The 20777-nt window shown below is 35.6% G+C and overlaps 2 protein-coding genes across 8 annotated transcripts; one reads left to right on the forward strand and one right to left on the reverse strand.

Annotated features, from left to right (window-relative positions):
• Window positions 1-5432: 5432 nt before the first annotated feature.
• Window positions 5433-8732, forward strand: LOC112459190. Of its 5 annotated transcripts, none has more exons than XM_025023197.1 (8): window positions 5433-5675; window positions 5792-5978; window positions 6076-6605; window positions 6818-7003; window positions 7086-7320; window positions 7405-7610; window positions 7694-7853; window positions 7961-8732. In XM_025023197.1, exons 5-8 carry the CDS (start codon window positions 7140-7142, stop codon window positions 8059-8061), a joined length of 648 nt encoding a protein of 215 aa, XP_024878965.1. In that variant the 5' UTR covers window positions 5433-5675; window positions 5792-5978; window positions 6076-6605; window positions 6818-7003; window positions 7086-7139; the 3' UTR covers window positions 8062-8732. The 5 variants fall into 5 exon arrangements, with proteins under 5 accessions (XP_024878965.1, XP_024878967.1, XP_024878968.1 ...); XM_025023199.1 differs by having other exon boundaries at window positions 6076-6199; window positions 6300-7003; XM_025023200.1 differs by having other exon boundaries at window positions 6076-6199; window positions 6373-7003.
• Window positions 8379-16139, reverse strand: LOC112459187. Of its 3 annotated transcripts, XM_025023195.1 has the most exons (8): window positions 14739-16135; window positions 12031-12244; window positions 11386-11952; window positions 11107-11301; window positions 10451-10567; window positions 9958-10185; window positions 9712-9883; window positions 8379-9632 (listed from the first exon to the last, which is right to left on the reverse strand). In XM_025023195.1, the coding sequence occupies exons 1-6, from the start codon at window positions 14751-14753 to the stop codon at window positions 10154-10156; spliced, it is 1140 nt and encodes a 379-aa protein (XP_024878963.1). In that variant the 5' UTR covers window positions 14754-16135; the 3' UTR covers window positions 8379-9632; window positions 9712-9883; window positions 9958-10153. The 3 variants fall into 3 exon arrangements, with proteins under 3 accessions (XP_024878963.1, XP_024878961.1, XP_024878962.1); XM_025023193.1 differs by having other exon boundaries at window positions 9958-10567; window positions 14739-16139; XM_025023194.1 differs by lacking the exon at window positions 14739-16135 and adding an exon at window positions 12318-12349 and having other exon boundaries at window positions 9958-10567.
• Between the last annotated feature and the right edge of the window lie 4638 nt (window positions 16140-20777).

Genomic DNA, 20777 nt, shown 5'->3' on the forward strand with positions numbered 1-20777 from the left:
CAATTTTTCCACAATTTATCAAAAATACAGCAATATTCATGAATTTTTTTTTTAAATAAAACATACTTTGCGAAGGACTTATACTACTCCAGCACGTTCATATATATATGAAGTAATGAAAACAAGGTAAAATAAATTTTTGAAAAATTATTATCCATATATTTTTGGACTAAAATGTTAATTTAACAAAAATTGATTTTTTTTCTTCAATATTTAAACGCTTGTAATTCATCAACGTTTCAATGAAAAAAGGTCTACGACGTCTCATTTTAAAGATAATTAAAGTATCTTCAAGAAAAATACATAACATTACTGCCTCCAACTAATTAGAAAAAGTTATTTTCCAAAATGCACTAAAAAATGACATTTTTTCATGTTTTTTGCTCTTAACTTCAAGCTATCTTTACCAAAATGGATTCATGCATACATCAACATGTTCAAAATTTTATTCTCGTTAACTTTTATTATATATACTATATGTGTACGACCTATACTTTCAGAGTTAATACTGATTTTTACATGCAAAACATCCACTATCAACATAAAATAAAATTGTCTTTTAATTAATAACTCGGCGAATTTGGACCGTACAAAAATGAATAAAAAACGAAATTGTTCGTAATTACATTCTCTACTACTTTTATTTAAAACATTTTTCGATTCAAGAGTCCATTTTCGAGATATTAGCGAAAAATGCGCGACGCGCGTACGCGTTTTCGTTGCGTTGCAAAACTACCGATGTTTAAAAAAATTCTATCTCTGCTCCATTTGGTCGTACAGACTTGAATAAAAAACGAAATTGTGCGAAATTTTGTAAGCTACAATTTTAATATCTACATAAATTTCCGTAAAGTTGATATTTTCCGAGTTATTTGCGAGAAACTAATTTTTTGGACCTTTTGGACTCTCCCCTGCCCGCAACGTAGCGTCTACACGTGGGGACTTTTAATATGTTAAGTAGTACCCTAAAACAAGCCTGTTTACAAAGTTTCAGCCCAGTCAGTATTATTTCCTCCAAATTTTGTCATTTTACTGGGCTAAAACGTTTGATGCGTACCAGCTTGATTCGTATTAAACTTAGGTACGGTGTAAACTAGCACAGTAACTTTTCCTCGGTTCAAAAATTTGGACCAAGTTCTAGGACATCGTAGACACAGGCCTTTAGAACATCCCATACAGCACAAAATATTTTCAAAAAATATTTCTGAGTATTTCTATAAAAATATTGCAAGAAATATTTTAAAATGGTTTTAGGAATATTTTTTAAAATAGTTAAAAAACCTTTTGTGGTAACATTTTTAAGAATATTTTAAGAATCTTTTAAAAATATTTTTAAAAATGTTTTTCTTTATTACCCAGACAATATTTTCTTAAATATTTGAAATATTAATTTAAATCTACATATTTATTGTTTTATAATCTCGTTCCAAAATATTTAAAAATATTTTAAATTTATTATTGGTTCTATAATCTTTTTTCAAATATTTTTGAAATATTATGAAATATTCTTAATTAAAAAAGATACATGGTAATGTATTTTTCCGTGCTAGTTCGAAACGACGCCGCTAGGCGGCGCATAATTGTTAGATTAACTCGTAAGTAAATTTCAGTTGAAGGCTAATATAAGCAGGTCTTCGGCGAAGTAAAATCATGACATTCACAGATATGTATATTTTTCAAATATTAAGATGTATATTTCTTAGATATTAAAAAAATCTTTCATACATGAAACAATTGTTGCTATAATTGGGTAAAACATATTTTATTTTATAAAATAATATTTCTAAAATATTTTACAAATATTATTGAATATATTTATCTGCAATCTTATAATAATATTTTTTTAAATATTTTTCTGACATGATCTGGCGTACATAGAAATATTCTAAAAATATTTTTGTGAATTATTTTAATCTTCCTAAAAAATATTTTATGCTGTATGAGATATTCTAAGACGATACTCTCTGACAGGTCATAGGTCTGTTTTCTATCTGTTTTCTCTGAACTGGCTGTACTAGTTCAGAGTTTATCTTTTTCCTTCCAACGTGGAGTGAAAAAGATAAACTCTGAACGAGACTCTGAACTAATACAGCTGCTAGCTGCTTTGAAACGGTTTTTCCCAAATTTTAGCCAAATTAATTAACGAATCTCATTAAAATTATGCTCGTTTTAATCAGTAAGATCAGCCGCAACCCGCTACAGAGCCGGATTTTCCATTTTGGCTCTTAAATAATTTATATTAAATAAAATACAGACTCGCAGCTAAGCCAACCCGACAGAGGTCTCCACTCTTAATTACTTCTGTCGACCTTTGAGGGGATCCTACAGTGAAGGCCAAACTTCCTCGATGTTGATAATGACGAACATTTTTAATTCTGTTCTAATTTGTTTTCTATCATTTTCTATATTACCGGCCTATATCTGCCCTTGTCTAACGAGAGGCATCTGTCCTTGTTTCGATTGCAGCCATCTCTCGCTACACGCCATAGCGAGTCTGCATGCAAACCTTCTTTTTACAATATATTTTTTTCTAGGCGTTGAATCTTAGTTCTATTTACACGATATTGTTCCTACACGTTTGCCCTAGGGCGCTGAGGTGTCATTATATATATATAAACTGCAGTATTTTTGTTATTGTCGTCAAATGACAGCTGTATGTGCCCCAATTAGTAAAATTTTTAATTTTTTTTCGTTCCCGATATGAAATCGTATATAGCGCCGTAGATTTTTGTGCGTACTTTAATTCTAGACCAAAAACTTGCAATTCTGTAAAATCAATTCAAAGATTTCTTAAAATAAAAAAGTACTGCCACTATAGGATCCTCCACTATTGGCGTCTGGGTTCTTTCCCGACATCTCATGAGATGTGACGTTAGAAGCGAGAAATGTTGAGAATTGACACGTTGAAAATTCTTGCGTAGTATTTCCAAATAAAAAGATATTTGCTTAAAATAACACTACAGATCACTTTAGCACAGTTCGAAAATACTCCGAGTTGAAGTTAAGTCTATCCCTTTCCCTTGACAGTTAATAAACAGCCGTAAAATGAATGTAATACGAAGTCTAGTCATGCGCCTGCGCACAAGCCTGCATTGTATCTCATTCGTTTTACGGCTGTTTATTAACTGTCAAGGGAAAGGGGTAGACTTAACCACAGCTCGGAGTATTTTCGAAGTGTGCTGAAGTGATATGGAGTGTTATTTTAAGCAAATATCTTTTTATTCGGAAATACTACGCAAGAATTTTCAACGTGTCATTTCTCGCTTCTGATGTCACATTCCAACATGGCCGCGACGAGTATTCAGGAGCCTTTTAAGGGTGTATCGGACCTATTTTCAAAGCGCTACCAAGTGGATAAAAATTTGTGAGAATGTTTTTTTAGTCTTCCTGCTACAAAAAAGTAGAAACAAATCCACTAAACGGTTGCTGAGATATAACCCCAGATAGCACAGCTGATCGTTATGAATTCGAAAAGACTTCACCTTTTCAAATTCTTTAAGAATACCCGTAATTTGTCCGAAATAAACTCAAAAAGAATTCCTTCAAAAAGAATTCCATAGAAGTGACTTCTTATGAAATTAATCTAAATGGTCTTAAAAGGAATTCTTTTTCTATTCATAATAGGTTCGAAGAGAATTTGCAGCCGCCTGCTGTCTATAGCTGCCATACCGACGAAGGGCGCCCGCAAAGACGTTGGGAAAATTAATCCTAAGGTCATCATCACTAGATTGGACGACGGCCGCATCATCGAGGAGCGGGTGGACGACGAGGGTACGGAAGCCAGGACTGGAGATCACGACAGTGATGCAAAAAAAGTCTCAGCCAGCCATCATGCCGAATCCGGCAATCTAGATATTAATATGATTTAACCAAAGTGAATCAAATATTATGGTGTTGGGTATTTACGTTTATAAGATAAGAAAATTACGACTAGGCATTTTGATGTTTCTTCCGATCATGTTTAGTTTACTTCGTATTATGTTGTCCTATTAGAGAATATAGCGAGTTATGAGACATGATCGAAATCAATTTATTTTGTGTATAAGGAATATTGTACGATTATTTTTCATTATAAAGACCGTTAGAATTAAGGTAGATGTAAGCGTTAGTTAACAATAAGTAACTAAAGTCGGGATCATGTGAATTTATTTTGGGATAGTATAGTTTTGATCTAAGGCGTATTAAAACAAAGTTCTTTCTTCTTATAAAGATTGATGATTATATATTGAATCAATACCTCGCCAATTTGTTCATTTACGTTTGTTAACTCTGAAACTAGTATAAGATTTATACACAATTGCAAATCACTTGTTGGTTGATAGCAAAAGCAAGGCGGGTTTTCAGCAATAAAAACATTGAGTTTAGTTAAAAAACTAATGTCGTTGATTGCGTATCCCCATGAATTTTCTTATAGAATGCGATTAAGGGGAAGTCCGGAACACAGAAATGTAATGGTGGTTGAAGGTCGAAAAACAGCTTTTGTTCCGAAAAGTGAAAGCGACACAAAAAAAAATTGTTTGCGTCAGTTGCTGCGTAGTTCCGAACGATCTTGCAGACACATCTGTGGATAGCGTGATCACAGAACGATAGTGGGGAACCAATGTAGAGAGTGAGGGAGTCGAGCGACGTGCAAGATTCGAGGAGTCTCTCCCGAGATATCGGAGCGAACGGTCGGCTAACGATTTCCATCTCCTCGCAATAAGGAGACGTAGAGTTACGATTGAGACGGGAAGATCCCGCGCCGGGCGCGTAAAGAAAAGAACTTGTCGGAGTCGCGACATAGAAATGAACACTAACGTTTGCCAAAGTACACGCAGTCGTAAACGGCAACTTCGAAAAACTCGTGTGCGCGATTATTAATTGTAATCTGAAACGAAGAAATATATTACATATTTTACCAGCTACAAAGATTACAAATTTATTTCGTGTGCGACGATCCTGATAAGAGACCCGTACCTGATTCCTATTACTTACCTGTCGGCGTTCCACGATCCAATCAGAGGCGTGAGATCCCGCGACGGTCCATCGAAGGTCCTGAGGCGTAGTTAGTGGTGCGCAGCTGCAGTCCTGAGACGGTCCACGGAGCGGTCCAGCGGAGATCCAGAGTCTACGAGGAGAACCTGAAACAAACAGAAAAGGGGAATTAGTACAAGTCATCGAAAGGGTCAGTAAATTCCATTAATCTTTCTCGGTAGGCATAGATCAAAACCGAGTGGCGACCGTATGAACCAAGCATAAGAGCGAGTGATGGTAACACCGAACCTCCGTCCGGTCACAAATTCACTTAATACGCATGCGCAGTCTATAATGCTTTCTCGAGCCGTCTCGAGGCAGCATTGCAGCGTTTCTATCAGTTTCTATTTGTCTTCTCTGGACCCCTATTCTGTAACTCTAACGACAGTGTCGGTATCGTTATGTCGTCGTTGCGCAGCTTTTTTTCCATATAGTATACCTGCGCAACGACAACGTAACGATACCGACACTGTCGTTACGAGTTACAGAATAGGGGTCCTGGTCTTCCTGGCGGCTTTCTCGCTATTTCGCGCTTCTACGTGCTTCTGCGTCGGAGAATATTACGCTTGGACGTAATATATTTACATTAGTTGGCCGTAATTGACAACGTACGTATTGGCACGACCGTTAATAACTTTTGTCGTCGAGAAGAAAATTTGAAGGTAATTAAAGCATTTTATTAATTTTCTTAAATTAATTTCTTGCAAATACTCGATAACCTCATCATCACACACGTTGTGATATGATTAAATTTACATCTGATTTCGATTTTTACTAGGTTTTTACTCGAGATCGCACATTTTATAAACGATTCAACTTAACCTAACCTATTGTTCTGATTGTGAGAACTCGAAGGATTCGAGCTGGCTTGTCACGCCTATACATTGCCAAAGGTAAACCTATTGTTCTGATTGTGAGAACTCGAAGGATTCGAGCTGGCTCGTCACGCCTATACGTTGCCACAGGTAAAACCTTATATTGTTCTGATTGTGAGAACTCGAAGGATTCGAAGATTATTTTGCAACATTTTCTTCATGAAGAATATTTAATTCATTTTAACAGTCTCAATTGTGCTATACGGATATTGTGCGATCCCCGAAATTGCTACAGAAACAACGCTTATGCTAAAGAATTGCTGATTTATTTTGTACAGCAATTTAAGACGTTGTATGGGGAGCAATATGTTGTGAGTAACATTCACTCTCTTATTCATTTAAATGAAGATGTAAAGATGTACGGTCCATTAGATTCATACAGTACTTTTGATTTTGAAAATCATATGCAAGTGTTGAAGCGAATGATACGAAAACACGCTAATCTTTTGCAACAAATTCATCGACGACTAATCGAAAAGTACAGTTACGATCAACATCCTCAATATAAGAAGAATCAGAAGATTTTGAAGCATCCTATACTCAAGAAGCCAATTGTGTCAGAACTTCCTTTGGGTTGCCACAGCGAGCACCGAATTCTACAAATCCGCATGTTTGAATTATCAAATAAAAGACCAGACAACTGTTGCTTCCTGACTGATGCAACTATCGTGATGATTAAGCACATTGGATTAATGGAAAATAAGATTGTTGTTCTTGGTAATAAATTTCTAAACAGATCTGATATTTTACATTATCCGTGTCCCTCAAGTAACATGAATATATACAAAGTTGAAAATCTGTCACCTTTACAAATGTAGCCTGTACAATGCATTGATCGTAAAGGATTTTTAATGACAATCGAGAACATTACTTACGCCATGCCTCTTTTACAAGATTGATATGAGGTGATGTGGAATCATACTTTGCAGATGCAGACTTTGTAGTATTTTTTGACGACTTTTGTAATCTCGTACCAGAAAATTGGATAGATTTAGAATCAAACAAAGTTTTTTGGCCTCCAAAACAGGTCAAATTTAATAAAAACAAAATGCATTATCTACATCCAAAAGATGACTGGCTTATATACGAATGCCGTAAACGTTTGGGACCTTTTGGTGCGTTTTTCTCAAGAATGTTAAATATTTAGAAAATATTAACTTACTGTACACAAATGAAAATAACTAACACTTTTTGCAGAGTCTTTTCAATTAGCTAATCAAGTAGAAGAGCATTGTATGAACGTATCTACAAATGAAGATACTGATGACGTGTGACAAAGCTATTAATAAGGCATCTGAGGCACAAAAGATACGAAATAGGAGAAAGCCAGCATGGCTTCGGAACAAAACGTTGGCGTCGGAAGAAGAAGTAGAAGAAGAAGTAGAAGAAGAGGAAGAAAAGGAAGAGGAGGAGGAGGAAGAAGAAGAAGAAGGTAATGTAAAGTAAATTTCCGATGAAATTTATTTAAAAAAATAGCAACATAAATATACGTAACTAAATATAATATATTTTGCAGTAACCGAAGAGATATGTAAAAGAGATGGTACTGTAAACTCGTTCGTGTTACCACCATCTAATTATCAGTCTACAAATTCGAATAAATGTGAACTCTCTCCAGTAAATGCAAAATCGACAACCGTTAACTTTCCTTTGCAAACTGTTGAAGAATTCGAAGAATTTGAACGAAATCTTGTCGAGTCCTTGAAAGTACAAAAATTCTACGTAAGAGATTATTTAATTGTCATACTTTTCTTTACAATACAAATGCTCAAATCGTAATGATATATTTGCCTTTATTTTTGCAGATTAATGAGATAAAAATGATCGGAGGATCTGATGCAGGCAAATTCACCAGAGCCACATTGCGCTTCTTAATGTCGAATCAGCTAGCAATAAAGTATTCTTGGTCCGGTCAAAGAAACACATTAAAATTTCAAACTACTCGAATTTCTCAACTCATTGTCGGTGAGTTAATAAGCAACATTTTCTTCTTCAGTTTTTAGATTACCAAATATTAATGTTTAACTTTTACAATATCTATATACCTATACTTACAAAACATTATGTTGCAGAAACCATCTCGAAAATGAAGAACGTTCCTAAGAACGACATTGGGATATTTGTTAAGAAGTGGCTGCAGCACGCTAGTGACCGGATAAAAAAAAAGACCTAGATTATATTATAGGTAGATTCAGGAAACACATTTTTGGCGCTATTTTCAACTTTTATCTCGCTCGATTTGTACAAGCGATGCAAGTAGAACAAATCAGTCACGAAAATGTCAAAATGACATCATTTTGTAATCATTTTTTACGCGTCATCGTGACGTCAAAATGGCCCGTTAGGAGCATATAATCTTGACATCATCTTGACATCAAGGTGACGTAAAAATGACCTTTTTTTACAAAGCAGGTATAATTGATGTTATACATTAGAAGTGTGGATTGGAGTAATATTAAATAAGCATAATAGAGAACAACATGTAAGGAATATATAATTACATGTGAGACTTCTTTATTATATAAAAATATGTCTTACAGAGACGAAGCTATTCTAAACCTTAAGAAAAATTAAATACTAAGGCATGGTTGCATCAACGTCGCATAACTTTAACCTTAGCTTAATTCACTTTACTCTTCGTCTGTTTCTAAGGAAAACAGTTAGACTAACTGTTCCCCTTAGAAAGAGACGAAAATTGAGTTGAACTGAGGTTATGCGACATTGGTGCATTTCGGCTTAATACAATTTGATAAAAAAACATAAAACATAAAACAAAATAATCTTTGGTAATTATTGAAGATTTTAAGAACAATTAAATGTACTAAATACGTGTACTAAAATGTACAGACGGCGTCATTAATGCCTTCCACCTGAAGGCAATAGTACATGTAACGTGCACTATAGAAATCTCCAGAACACAGCTATTAGGAAAGCATTAATGAGTATAATCTATACATATAACACAAAATAACTTTTAGAACTTATCTAATACCTGAACAAAAATTAATGTATTTATACATTTTATTATTGCACGGTATTATTGCATGGTATTATTTCACAGTCAAAATAAAAGTTTTTTGTCATGGTTTTATCACATTAAAAATAAAAAAAAAAATAAAATTCTCGTTGATTGGCCTCGGGTCTTTTTCCGTCATCATTGAGATCGTGACGTCAGAGACGAGAAATCTGCACACGCTAAGAATTCTTCAGTGCATTTCCAAATAAAAAGATATTTGCATAAAATAACACTTCAGATCACTTCAGCATACTTCAATAATACTTCAAAAATATTTTTTTTCTTTGACAATTAATAAATAGGAGTAAATAAAAGAATGTAATATGAATGTAGGCTTATATAGACGCAGTCGCATAACTAGGCTTTGTATTATATTTATTTTACGGCTGTTTATTAACTGTCAAGGGAATGGAATAGTTTTCAGGGTATTTTTGAAATGTGCTAAAATGATCTAAAATGTTATTTTACGCAAATATCTTTTTATTTGGAAATGGCACGCAAGATCGAATTCTCAGCGTGTCATTTCTAGCCTCTGACGTCACGATCTCACATAATGACGGGAGAAACCTAGGAGCCTTAACATTAAATATCACAAAGTAATTCTCCCATGACTAGAAAAATTTGAAAAAATAATTAAATTTTTCTTTGGTTTCCCGTATAAAGCCATCTTTGTATTTTTAACTTTACTAGTTTTAAGTCACTTTTGGGATGGTTTTTCAGAACAGCGCCTACAATTTTAACTTATTATTCATTTCTTATCTACTATATTTTAGTAAAAGACGGTAATTTATATAGAATTGTACTCACAAGAAACAGCATCCATAATTTTACTGTTTGCTAGTGCGATCTTGGTGTCTTTGGTACCTATCCAACTTATTGCTCTTGCTAATTTGTTACTTATTAGCAGTTTCGATACTAGGTATACAGCACTTTGCCAGTCACTACCTTGACTAACCATACGGCCCGCAAAATATTGTACCTAAATATCACATATTTTAGTACAAAGAACAAAATCATAAATGTAAAAAATAATTCTATTTAGTTCAAACGTACCACTGTTGAGAAATTCGTGCCATCATTTAAAAACTCTTCAAACTTATCATATTCATCAACTGACTTCAGAGGAAGCGCTGGAAGGTTATCTGGTCTTAAAAGAAGACTTTCTTCTGGTGCTAAGTAGGTAAGTATTTTTGTTGTGTTCATCATTACAAAATCAAGTTTACTACTTATTTCTTGAAGTAACTCTGTCTTAATTATTTTTGGCAGCATCAGTGTTATCACCTAATTAATGCAAACAAATTATTAATGTAATGTAAAAAATATTCTCAATCCAACGAAAGATCGATCACGTTTTGAATATAGGCAAAGTAAAGTAGGGAGAGCGTGTCGCGCTACTAAATACCATATACGTAAATATGGCACGTTCGCTGTGGAGAAGGGCTTTCTAGACGTACTATAGACAGACACCTGCGCAAAACATATGAGTTTTCGTCCAATCTCTGTGATCGATTTTTTGTTGGACGGAATCTTATATATAAATGCTTACTTGATGATTGGTGCTTACTGGAAAAAGGAGAAACCGATTTTGTAAGTAAATTTTTACAGTTTGCATCATAAGATCTATTTTCTTTGGAATGCTTTCCACTGGATACAGCTTTAACACCTGAGTGTAAATACATAAAATATCAAAAATAAGATTACTTGTACAGAAATAATAAATATACAATTACTGATTGAATTATAGAAAATGTGTTTAATTTGAAAAGAGTAATAACTCCTTTTGTAAGTAATATTTTTTATTCATGTCTAACTTATATTTTTTATCTCAAGTTATAGACAGCATATAAATAAAATTATACTATTGATGAAATAAATAAATAGCTGTAGTATAAATGTATGTGCATAGCATTGCCAGATGTGTTATAAAGCTTTGTTTCAACCACTTATTTTTCAAAGAACTGAATGATATAAAAGATGTTTGTTATATCAAGAATAATCTCATGAAAAAAATACATAAAATGTTTAAAAATCTGTTATAGCTTAAGACTACTTATCAAAAAACTGCTGCTAATATAACTTTTTTGCTTTTCAGTAGTGAAACACGAGAGTTTCGGAGAGTATGTATTTGAGAAACTTGCTTAGTTATCTTCTAACAATCTGTAAATGTTATTGTTTAGAAACATCCTGTACAATTATATTTACCTGTAGGTTGATCTGTGACAGAAGTAATTATTTTTCTCTGTTCATCACTTAAGTCAGAAGACTGACTTAATTTCTGCGAGATATTTATGCTCCCATATTTATTATCTGTTGCAGCATTAATTTCTTCTCTACTTTCTTCTTGTATAATTTCTGGACTGGATGGTAAAACAAATTCTGACTGTTGAGAATCATTTCCTACAGACGTATACAAAAAATAAATTAATGTAGCAGTCAATACTTTCTTGTACTGACTAATTTAAAGCTTAGAAAATTATTTACCTAACAAAAGTTGTTCTTTCATTCTATCTATATTCATTCTATCATCATATTGTCGGTGAAAGTGCAGAGGAGACGAAGCAGGGGTACTAGGGGTTATTGCTTCTGTTGTTGCATGCGAAACATCTGTCAGATTATATGTTTTTTTAGAACGTGGGTCACTTCCTATAGTATCATTTAAACCAACAGAACGGTTCTGTTCTAAATCGAGTGTTTTAATTAATTTTTTGGATTTGGTAACCATGGAAACCTCCTTGTTAGCCTTGTTTTGAGATACTTGCGGTTTTACATTATTTCTCTTGGCTAGTAATGCTGCAACTTTTGCCCGAACAGCTTTTTCTTCCATTTCTTCATTTTCACTATCGCTAGACTGATCTCTCAATTTATTTTTCCTGCTCTTCTTAACAGTGTGAGTATTACATTTATCTTCGGATTCGGATGACTCTGTGACATTATATTTCGGATTTTGCTTTCTTTTTCTGGGCTGGTCTATATCACTAATTTCTGTCCCTACTGTTCGATCTTCATCATTTTGAAGATTAGCTGCCTTTCGTGCCTTATTGTACGTGTCTAAAAAAATTTTGCATTAAAAATGATAATTACAAATCTTAAAAAATGTATATAAATGAATGTAATATAAACATTTACCATAGCCGTGACAAAATTTAACATCGTATGTAGGCCAGCTTTTATCCGGTTCAGCTAAACTTAATATTAATTTTGATCGTTTATCTGTAGTCCCACGTTTAGGAAAATTAGGCCAGTAAGCCTTTGTATTCTTAGCAAGTAGCCAACAAGTGGGTACAACGTCACTTGTTGGTTCAGTATCCTTATCATTTGGAAGAAAAGTAACAACTGCATACTGAAACAGATACAAATTTTCAATAGGCAAAATAAAATGGTAGATTGTTAAATAATACAAAACTCGCACTAACCATATTTAAACAATATTAATAATAAAATAGATATGTAAATATTCTATATATTTACACTATATTATTTACTTATAAAGTCAGTTATGACTATGTATAAGAGGAACTGTAAGAAATTCTTCATTTCCCAAAGGTAATAAAACACATTTCGCAGCAAATTGTGAAATATTCCAAGCATAAACTTGAAGATCTAATGAGCTCACTTTCCAGATACCCAATTGTGAAGAATTACATGGATAAGTGTAATAGTCAGTCATAGTGCAAAATTTCTGACCGTTTAATTTTATCCTGCCTTCGAATGTATGAATGATATTTCTTAGCAGTACTACTGTATTGCATTTGGTAAGAAAACATCGATCAGCTAGATTAGTATTTAAACAAATTCCATCAATCTCAATGGAAGAGTACATGTCACCTTCTATATTATCCACTATATTTTCGCATAAGCCATTTAACTTTACTGTCCGATCATCTGGCTGGAATATTTTCGATGTTAGACGACCTTTGGTCTCAAAATCCCTATTAACCAGTTGCTCAAGAGGTTTATAAGTTGAACGCAAACAATTCTTTATTGTCATAAAAAAATTCTCATACTTAAATGCGCTGAAAGAATCAATAGCACCGTGCAAACGACATTCCTCTGACAAATGGCATAAGCTGTGCACATTATATACCACAAACTGTTTTCCAAATACTTTAATGGCATGTTTTATAAATTGGCGGATTATTACATCAACTGCAGGTGTCATATGTTGTACTAAATCAGGTCTTGCCAACATATAAATTGATGATTGCAAGAGAATATAGCTTTTCCACAATTTCTTGTCTAAGTGTTTAAACACAATTAACATCTGAACTCTGTACTTTTAAATTTTGCAAAATATTTAAATGTTCGTGGTCTTCGATTAAAGATCTTAGGAATGTACGGTGTCAACTGTAATATTTTATTGTTTATTTCTTGTACGTCAGCATCTGATGCAATACCACGTCTGTTCTTTAAACCCAAGACAAAAGTAAGCCACCTTTTCCAAACACCTGCCCAAACTAAGTGTAAGGCATCCAACCTAAATTGTGAAACCATTCCAGTAGGAATTCTTTCCAAAGGTGAATTACCAGTATGATGAAAAATATTTGATCGAGTACGAAATGACTCATCCGTTCTTAACTCAGCATCCAAATTTAAAAAGATTTGTCTTGACAGATAGTATTCTCCTTTAACTTTACATTTCTCACATGCAAAGCGACCATTATGACCAATTATACATTTAATTAATGATCTTGCCGGGGCATCAAGCACATAATTACGGACTCGAAAAGGATAAATATGTTTAAATATTTCAACACCTTGCTCCTGTAATTCTTTTACTTCTTCTACATATTGTCCTAAAAATGTTTCCATATCGCAAGGCTTTCCTTTTCCAAAATAGACAGCAATTATAAATGGCTGAGGATCATCTTCAAAGCAGCCAATTATTGGCCAAAAACAATCATTTGTACTTTCAAATGGATCCAATCCATCTATGTTTACATCAATTATTATCTCTTGATGATCTACGAAATACTGTTCTAAAAGTCTTTCATCAATATTTTTTGATACCTTTGTAAAAAAATTGTCCATTTCCAAGAGCAACAGTAACTGTTTTACGAGGTGTATGCAAAAGACTTTTACAGCTCTTAGGCAGATTGGGAAATAAGGTTCTAAGTATTTTCAAAAGATTATCTACTTTGACAAAGCTTACACCTTTCATTGCCCATTCTCTTAAATTTGTTAACAAATACATTTCCTTTTCAATATCATTCTGTAGAAAGTGATCTATATTATTAGGATTTATTTCAAAAATTTCACTCAAAGTACTTAAGACTTCATTGCTATCATCGGTACTGTGAGTGTTATCAATATTAGGATCGAGCTCATCATTGTTCATATTATTATCAACTGTATTACAGTTATCTGTGTTAACACTGTAAAAATTATTGCCATTTGTGTTGTCATATCGAATAATATCACCACTGGCTGTATTTATACTACTACTGTCACTATTACTTCTGCTCAAATGTGAAAAGTCGTCAAGCAACTGCAAATCATCATCCATAGGAATTCCTGCATTAACTTGAAATCCTAATTTAACCACTTTCATCCTTTGCGTTACTTCTCGTTTAGCATGCCTTGCTCTACGCCGTTTACTCTGTGACAATATTTATATGCAATTATAAATACACTAACGTTCAACATAGCTTTAATAAAGGATTGCACTAATATAACTAGTTGTATTAATATAAAATTTGAATGCTTGAGTAAGGCGTAAAATATCAAAAGTAAAAGCACTATTTTTTTTTAAGTATCTATTACATGCAATCATTGTCAGTATTCGTAAAAAGTACTACATGCAACCTATCATATTTGCAAGAATTAACTCTACTTACCGGTCTATCAGTCATATTGAATCACCAATGTCCACATGTATCAATGTTGTTATAGGTTAGGGATATAAAACTTACAGTTTTCTCAAAGAAAAGAAGAAAATTTCAAGCACATATATATGTACACACTGAATAAAATGTTAACATTACACGTAATGATAGAATGACGCCGACACATACATGTACGGATATAATTATAAGGACTATAAAATTCTCGCGACGAGACACGACGGATGATGCAAAATGGAGGGAAAAAATCGCACGAGTACGTTCCCGCGCGCGGTGCTCGCGATCGCGCGATGTCTGCGCTCCGTGATCTGTTCTTTTTCGCTGCACTTTCTGCACTAACTTACACTATAATACTTCTCTTTGACTTTTATTTGATCTGTTCGTTGACTTTTATTTGATCTTTTCTATTTAAGAGCATACTCGAAATATGTTATGAGAACTGAAGAAAATTATGACTGATCATGCAATTTGTAACAATATATACTGTTACATATATCGCGAGTCTCATAAAACAGCATATCACAAGCCAGTCATTTCAAACTGATTCTTGACGTTGACCATATGATGACAAAAAATTCATCATTTTAATGTCATCTTGACGGTTTTGTGATTAAGTTGTTCTACTTGGGGATGTACGTATTATTTGTAACGGTATGAAAATGAGTTTAATTTTGATTTAAGATGAAAGAAAACTTAATTTTATTTTGTTTTATTATACATTAATTATTTTGCATCGGCCGCTCGACGGAACTCAAGCCCGCTTTCGTGTTATAAACGTTACAATGTAATCGCGTGTAAATGTGCTGGACGCTCGGGACATAAATTATCTAATTAAACACGATCGATTTTCCAAAACTCGCCTTGTTGCCCCGGCAAAAAAGCTCATGCGTTGCTCACCGCTATTCGTATAATTATATTCTATTTTTATGTTTTTCTTCCAATCGCTAAAGACTCTCATCCGATGAAGCATTAACGGGACGCGCGAAAGTGCGTCCGAATTCCGAAATACAACGATCGTCGCTGCTTCTGCGAAGTAACAATATGTTTGTAGAATTTCGAATCGTTACTCGATCACTCTTTCGGGACACTTTTATATTTTCATAATATCATATTATACATTGATTATTTTGCATATAAAATTTTATTTTACGCATGTCTGTATGTACGATAAATATGTCGCTCATATTATACGAATCGTTTGTTATAACAATATGATACTTACAATATTTCAAATTTGTATACCAATTTAGTAATATAATCATTAATCGATATACCTGAATCATGGATACTTCTATTTTATATTTCCTATATTTATATTCCTAATTTCAGTGTTTATAATCCTAATATTCTGTCGGTAACATCGGATAAGAAGAATCCTTCATAATCTATCCGAAAACAGTTTCTGCATCAGAAGGAACATAAAATGGGTTAGTACATTTTATGTTCTTTCTAATGTAGAAACTGTTTTTGGATAGATTATGAAAGATTTTTTCTTATCCTTCAAATACAAAGGAATTATTTTTCTATTCTATGAGAAATCGCAATGCATTCGAAATAGTGCTTAGATAGAGCTCTATTAGAATACTGTCTAAACATAATTTCGAATACATTACGAATTCTTATGGAGTAGAAAAGTGATTTTTTTTGTATCTGAAGAAGAACTCAGAACTGGTGACGTAGGAAAGAACTCCTTTTGAACTCTTAAGAATTCTTTTAGAACAGAAATGATATATGGGAAAAGAATACATTCTAAAAATCGGGTTTTTAAAAAGAATTCTTTTTCAATTCTCCGTGCTATCTGAGACGATTTTAATTTTCACTGATTTTACACGTATTTCTATGAAAAATATTAATCCGTATATTTATTTGAAAAATGTTTTTTTAGTAAGTTGAAGCACAAAATGATATCCTACAAAATATTGAACTATTGAAGTTATAGTAATTTAATTCATATGTAAATGTAATTTATAAAAAATATTTTTTGTTAAATGTCCGAATATTAATGCAAATCACTATATATATAAAATTGTATAATTGTTCTAATTTTGAAATAAATTATTATTTTTACAATATTGTTACACACGCGAAGCGATAAGCTTCCGCACTTTCGCGACACAGCACGGCACTCTAGCACTTACTCGACACTCACGCAATAATAACACGGAGGTTACGAAAACCAGACTCACGTATATTTACAGCTGCTCAATACAAAAGTGTCAACACCCAAGAACAGTTCTCCAAGACCAAGTTAAATCAATAATCCCCGCGTTGCTACACTGAGAAAAAAATGTTGTAAATTTGACTAAACTCGTTTAGTTGTAGTGATTTGTTTAATGCAAATATTAATATATTTAAATCAAATATACGTGAGTAATATCAAGAAATTTTGAATCTATTTAAATATAATATTTTTTGAATTAACAAATGTTAGCTTGACAGCCCGTGACCGCTGCATTTAGTTGAATCAAATAATATTTCTTTGAATCTACGATTTTTTTTCTCAGTGTAAGCATGCTTCCAACTTCACGGGAATAACCGCTCGCTTCAGCTCGGATCAAGGGCCGTCTCAGCGCGGGCGTAACAATATATTCTTTATCTTATGTAAATTTACATTAGTGATAACAGTTTATCAATTTGTATAAGGTTGCCAATTTGGACGGTTCACTAATGAAATCCATTTTGCACGCCTTTTTGGTTCTTTCGGAAATTGAAACAATATAAGGCCTTGCTTTTCCTTTACATTACAGCCACTAACTGAACAGTGCCTCATCTGAAATAGATCAGATTAACGAATTATAATGAGAATCCGACACGGATGAAAAGATTAAGTTGCATATATGTGTGCAGGGCACAAAAGCAACCCACAATGTTAGTAAAGTCCTCTGCAGTTATTTAACAACACAGAAAAGATATTTCTACTTACCTTGATCACAAGAAATAATAATATGCATTTATAAACTTTAGTCAACACTGTCAACAGTTGTATAATGCGGGCCTAACATAACCGGCTGTAACCAACCAATCAGAAGTAGGAACAATATAGAAGTCTGTGATTCCCACTTTGATCGTATGCCTTGCTGTCTATGAGGTTCTTCAGTGAAAGCTAGCATAGAGTGCAGCACCATATCAAAATTGGTAGTATTCCGCGCGAGTTTCAAACACCAATTGTTAACATATGGGAAAAATCAGTATTGTAATAAAATAGTTATTTGTGTAACAAGTGAGGTAAGATGAAAATTCCCGGGTGCGGAGTTTACGCACGAGCCGAAGGCGAGTGCGGTAACCGCACCCGGGAATTTTTATCTTTACACACGGCTTACACTCCCTATTTTATGTTGCAAGTGCCTGGAAAGTGGTCTATCACGCACGCGTAGCGTGCGTAATGGGGCACTTTCCATGCACGTGTTGCATAAATATTATAACTGTATGTCAATCGATAATGTTTGTTCGCATTCATTAACGGAAATAACTCTGTTATAATTTGGTTCGCCGGGTAAAGAGTATATTAGACATAATAACCTATATTGACGATCTATTTTACCGATCTTGTAAATCCTTCTTTTTCCCCGTTACTTTTGCTCCCCGAGAACGGAGCTCTTTTTTTAATTTTTCCACAGACCACTTTGCGTATTTTTCGCCACTCATTATTATCACAATTCTTTTTTATTCTTTCGCTGCTTTGAAATTTGTGCTGTTAGCTATCAGACACAGTGGTTCCCCTGTGCGGGAGCAAAAATTAGTGAAGAACCTCATTGGTCTATAACCGACCAATCAGAAGGAGAAACAAGTTTGCGTTTCTCTACTAAAGCCTTGTGTCTACAATGCTAGAACTGCGTCTGAGTTTTGGTTTAAGCCAATCAACTTGCAGCTCTTACAGAAAAGTAGCAGTTTCATTGGCTTAAACCGAAACTCGGACACAGTTCTAGCATCGCGGACACAAGGCGCTCTCTCTCTCTCTCTCTCTCTGGCTAGTCAGTTAAAAAGAACAAACCTAGATCGTTCTAATGCTAAGACTCCATAGACGCGGAAACGCCATGCGGCAGAGTGCGTTGACCAATCACAAATTTTGATTTTGCCGCAGGCGACTTGCGGCAGCCTTCTGATTGGTCAATGCACTCTACCGCACGGCGTTTCCGCGTCTATGGAGTCTTAGCATAAAGCCCATATCAGACTACGGATTGGGATTGAGATTGGATTGAAATTTAATCAATCAGAACAGAGAAAACTGACCTCAAGTTTAGTAAACTTTGCTCTGATTAGTCAAATTTCAATTCAATCTCAATCCCAATCCGTAGTCTGATACGGGCATAACGTTGACTACGCATGATCGACGCAGGAAGATCAACGTTCGAAAGTTTCGCGCGCGTGCGGCCATTTTCTCCTTCTTTTCACGTCTCCCGGTGGCGCCATATGATCCGCCTCTGTCGCGTTTTAGCATAAAAATTGAATTTTTATCACGGCTATGGAGGGAGACTGAGTACGGTCTTCTCTCTGGTACGGGCACAACGCAATTTTATACGATTTATCTCGCCGAGCGCTATGTCGACGCGCAAAAGCGAGACGTTTAATCGTGGTAAATTGACGTGAGAGGATTCCGAACGCAAAAAAGACCTCGATTCTTCGCTTTAACTTTAACACAAGAGACAGGACAAAGAGGGGGAGAGAAGGGGGGCTAGAAATCGCACCTCCGAGACGGAGACGCACGTTATTACTAGGCTAAAGCGAGACAGCATGACACATAGCCGTCTTCTTTCTCCCATTCCCCTCCACGCCTCGTTACGCCGCGTCGACGCCACCCTCCCACTCCCACCAGTCCCACCGCGAAAATCGCGCACGCAGCATCCTTGCGCGCGAAACACGCGTACGCCGGTGGACGCACGTCGTGTGTCTGGCTCGCGTGGCTGTACATACCTGTGAATAGTGTATTTTAAGCCCTAGTTTTAACGAAATGACCGTGTGAGGAAGAAGGCGGGAGAGATCTGCGAGACGGAGCACAACGTGAGTGTGATACCAAGAGACAGAAGAAAAAAAGAGAGAAAGAGAGAGAAGAGGGAGGCGCAGGCGGAGAGAGAAAGACGGTTGGTCGCAAAACGGTCCTCGGCGTCGAGAAGCGTCCATCAAAGGGCGAGGTAACGAGATCTCGAGCTCGCCACGCGACCTGCGAATCCCCGTTGGTAGCGAAATCTTAAGCCTTACGAATTTTGCTCCTCTTCTCTCTCTCTCTCTCCCTCTCTATTTCGCTCGCTCGCTTGTTCCGTCGTTTTCCGTCCTTTTCTCGTACACGATCTTGCCTTTCTTTCTCCCGCTCCCTCTCTCCTTTCTTGTCCGACGTGCACACGCAGTTCTCGCTTGTTTCATCTTTCCTTTCTTTCTCGGTCTTTTTCGCGAGCGTATCCGCCGTGGTTGGCCGTCGGTTACTCGTTCGGTCGGTCAGTTCGTGCGTGCGTGCGTTCGCCAGGTCCGCGTTCTCTCGCTTCAGCCAAGGATCTGTCGCTCGGACGAACGGGCGAGTGTGTGCGAGCGAGTGAACGAGCGATCCCGCGGTCATCGTGCGCGTACTGCGCGTCCGCCGTTCACGACGGTTTTCTTTGTGTTCTCTCTCTCTCTCTCTCTCTCTCTCTCTCTTTTTTCCCCTTTTTCTCCGTCTCTTTCCTTCGCTTTTCTCTCTCTCTCTCTTTCTGTCTCTCCCTCCCCCTTCCCCTCCCCCGTATCCGGCGCCCACCTCCCACCAGGCACACACAGTGTTGTCAAAAATCCGGCAGCAGCGCGCCGGAGCTGCACGCAGCTGCCATTGCTGTAACTGTCTGGTTTTCGCTCGCAGCTCGGTAAATACGCTCCTCCAGTCTCTCTCGGGCTGATATCGGCGCGCCGCTCGTCATCATCGCCGTCATCGTCGTCGCCACCGCTATCGTCGCCGCTGTCGCGACCGCAACGGCAGTCTCGACCGCAGTCGCCTCGTCGTCATCGTCATCGTCGTCGCAGCCGTCGTCGTCGTCGTCATCATCATCGTCGTTGTCGCCCTCATCATTGTCT

This window comes from Temnothorax curvispinosus, unplaced genomic scaffold (genome assembly GCF_003070985.1).
Source record: "Temnothorax curvispinosus isolate PA1 unplaced genomic scaffold, ASM307098v1 QBEX01009597.1, whole genome shotgun sequence".
Lineage (NCBI taxonomy): Eukaryota > Metazoa > Arthropoda > Insecta > Hymenoptera > Formicidae > Temnothorax > Temnothorax curvispinosus.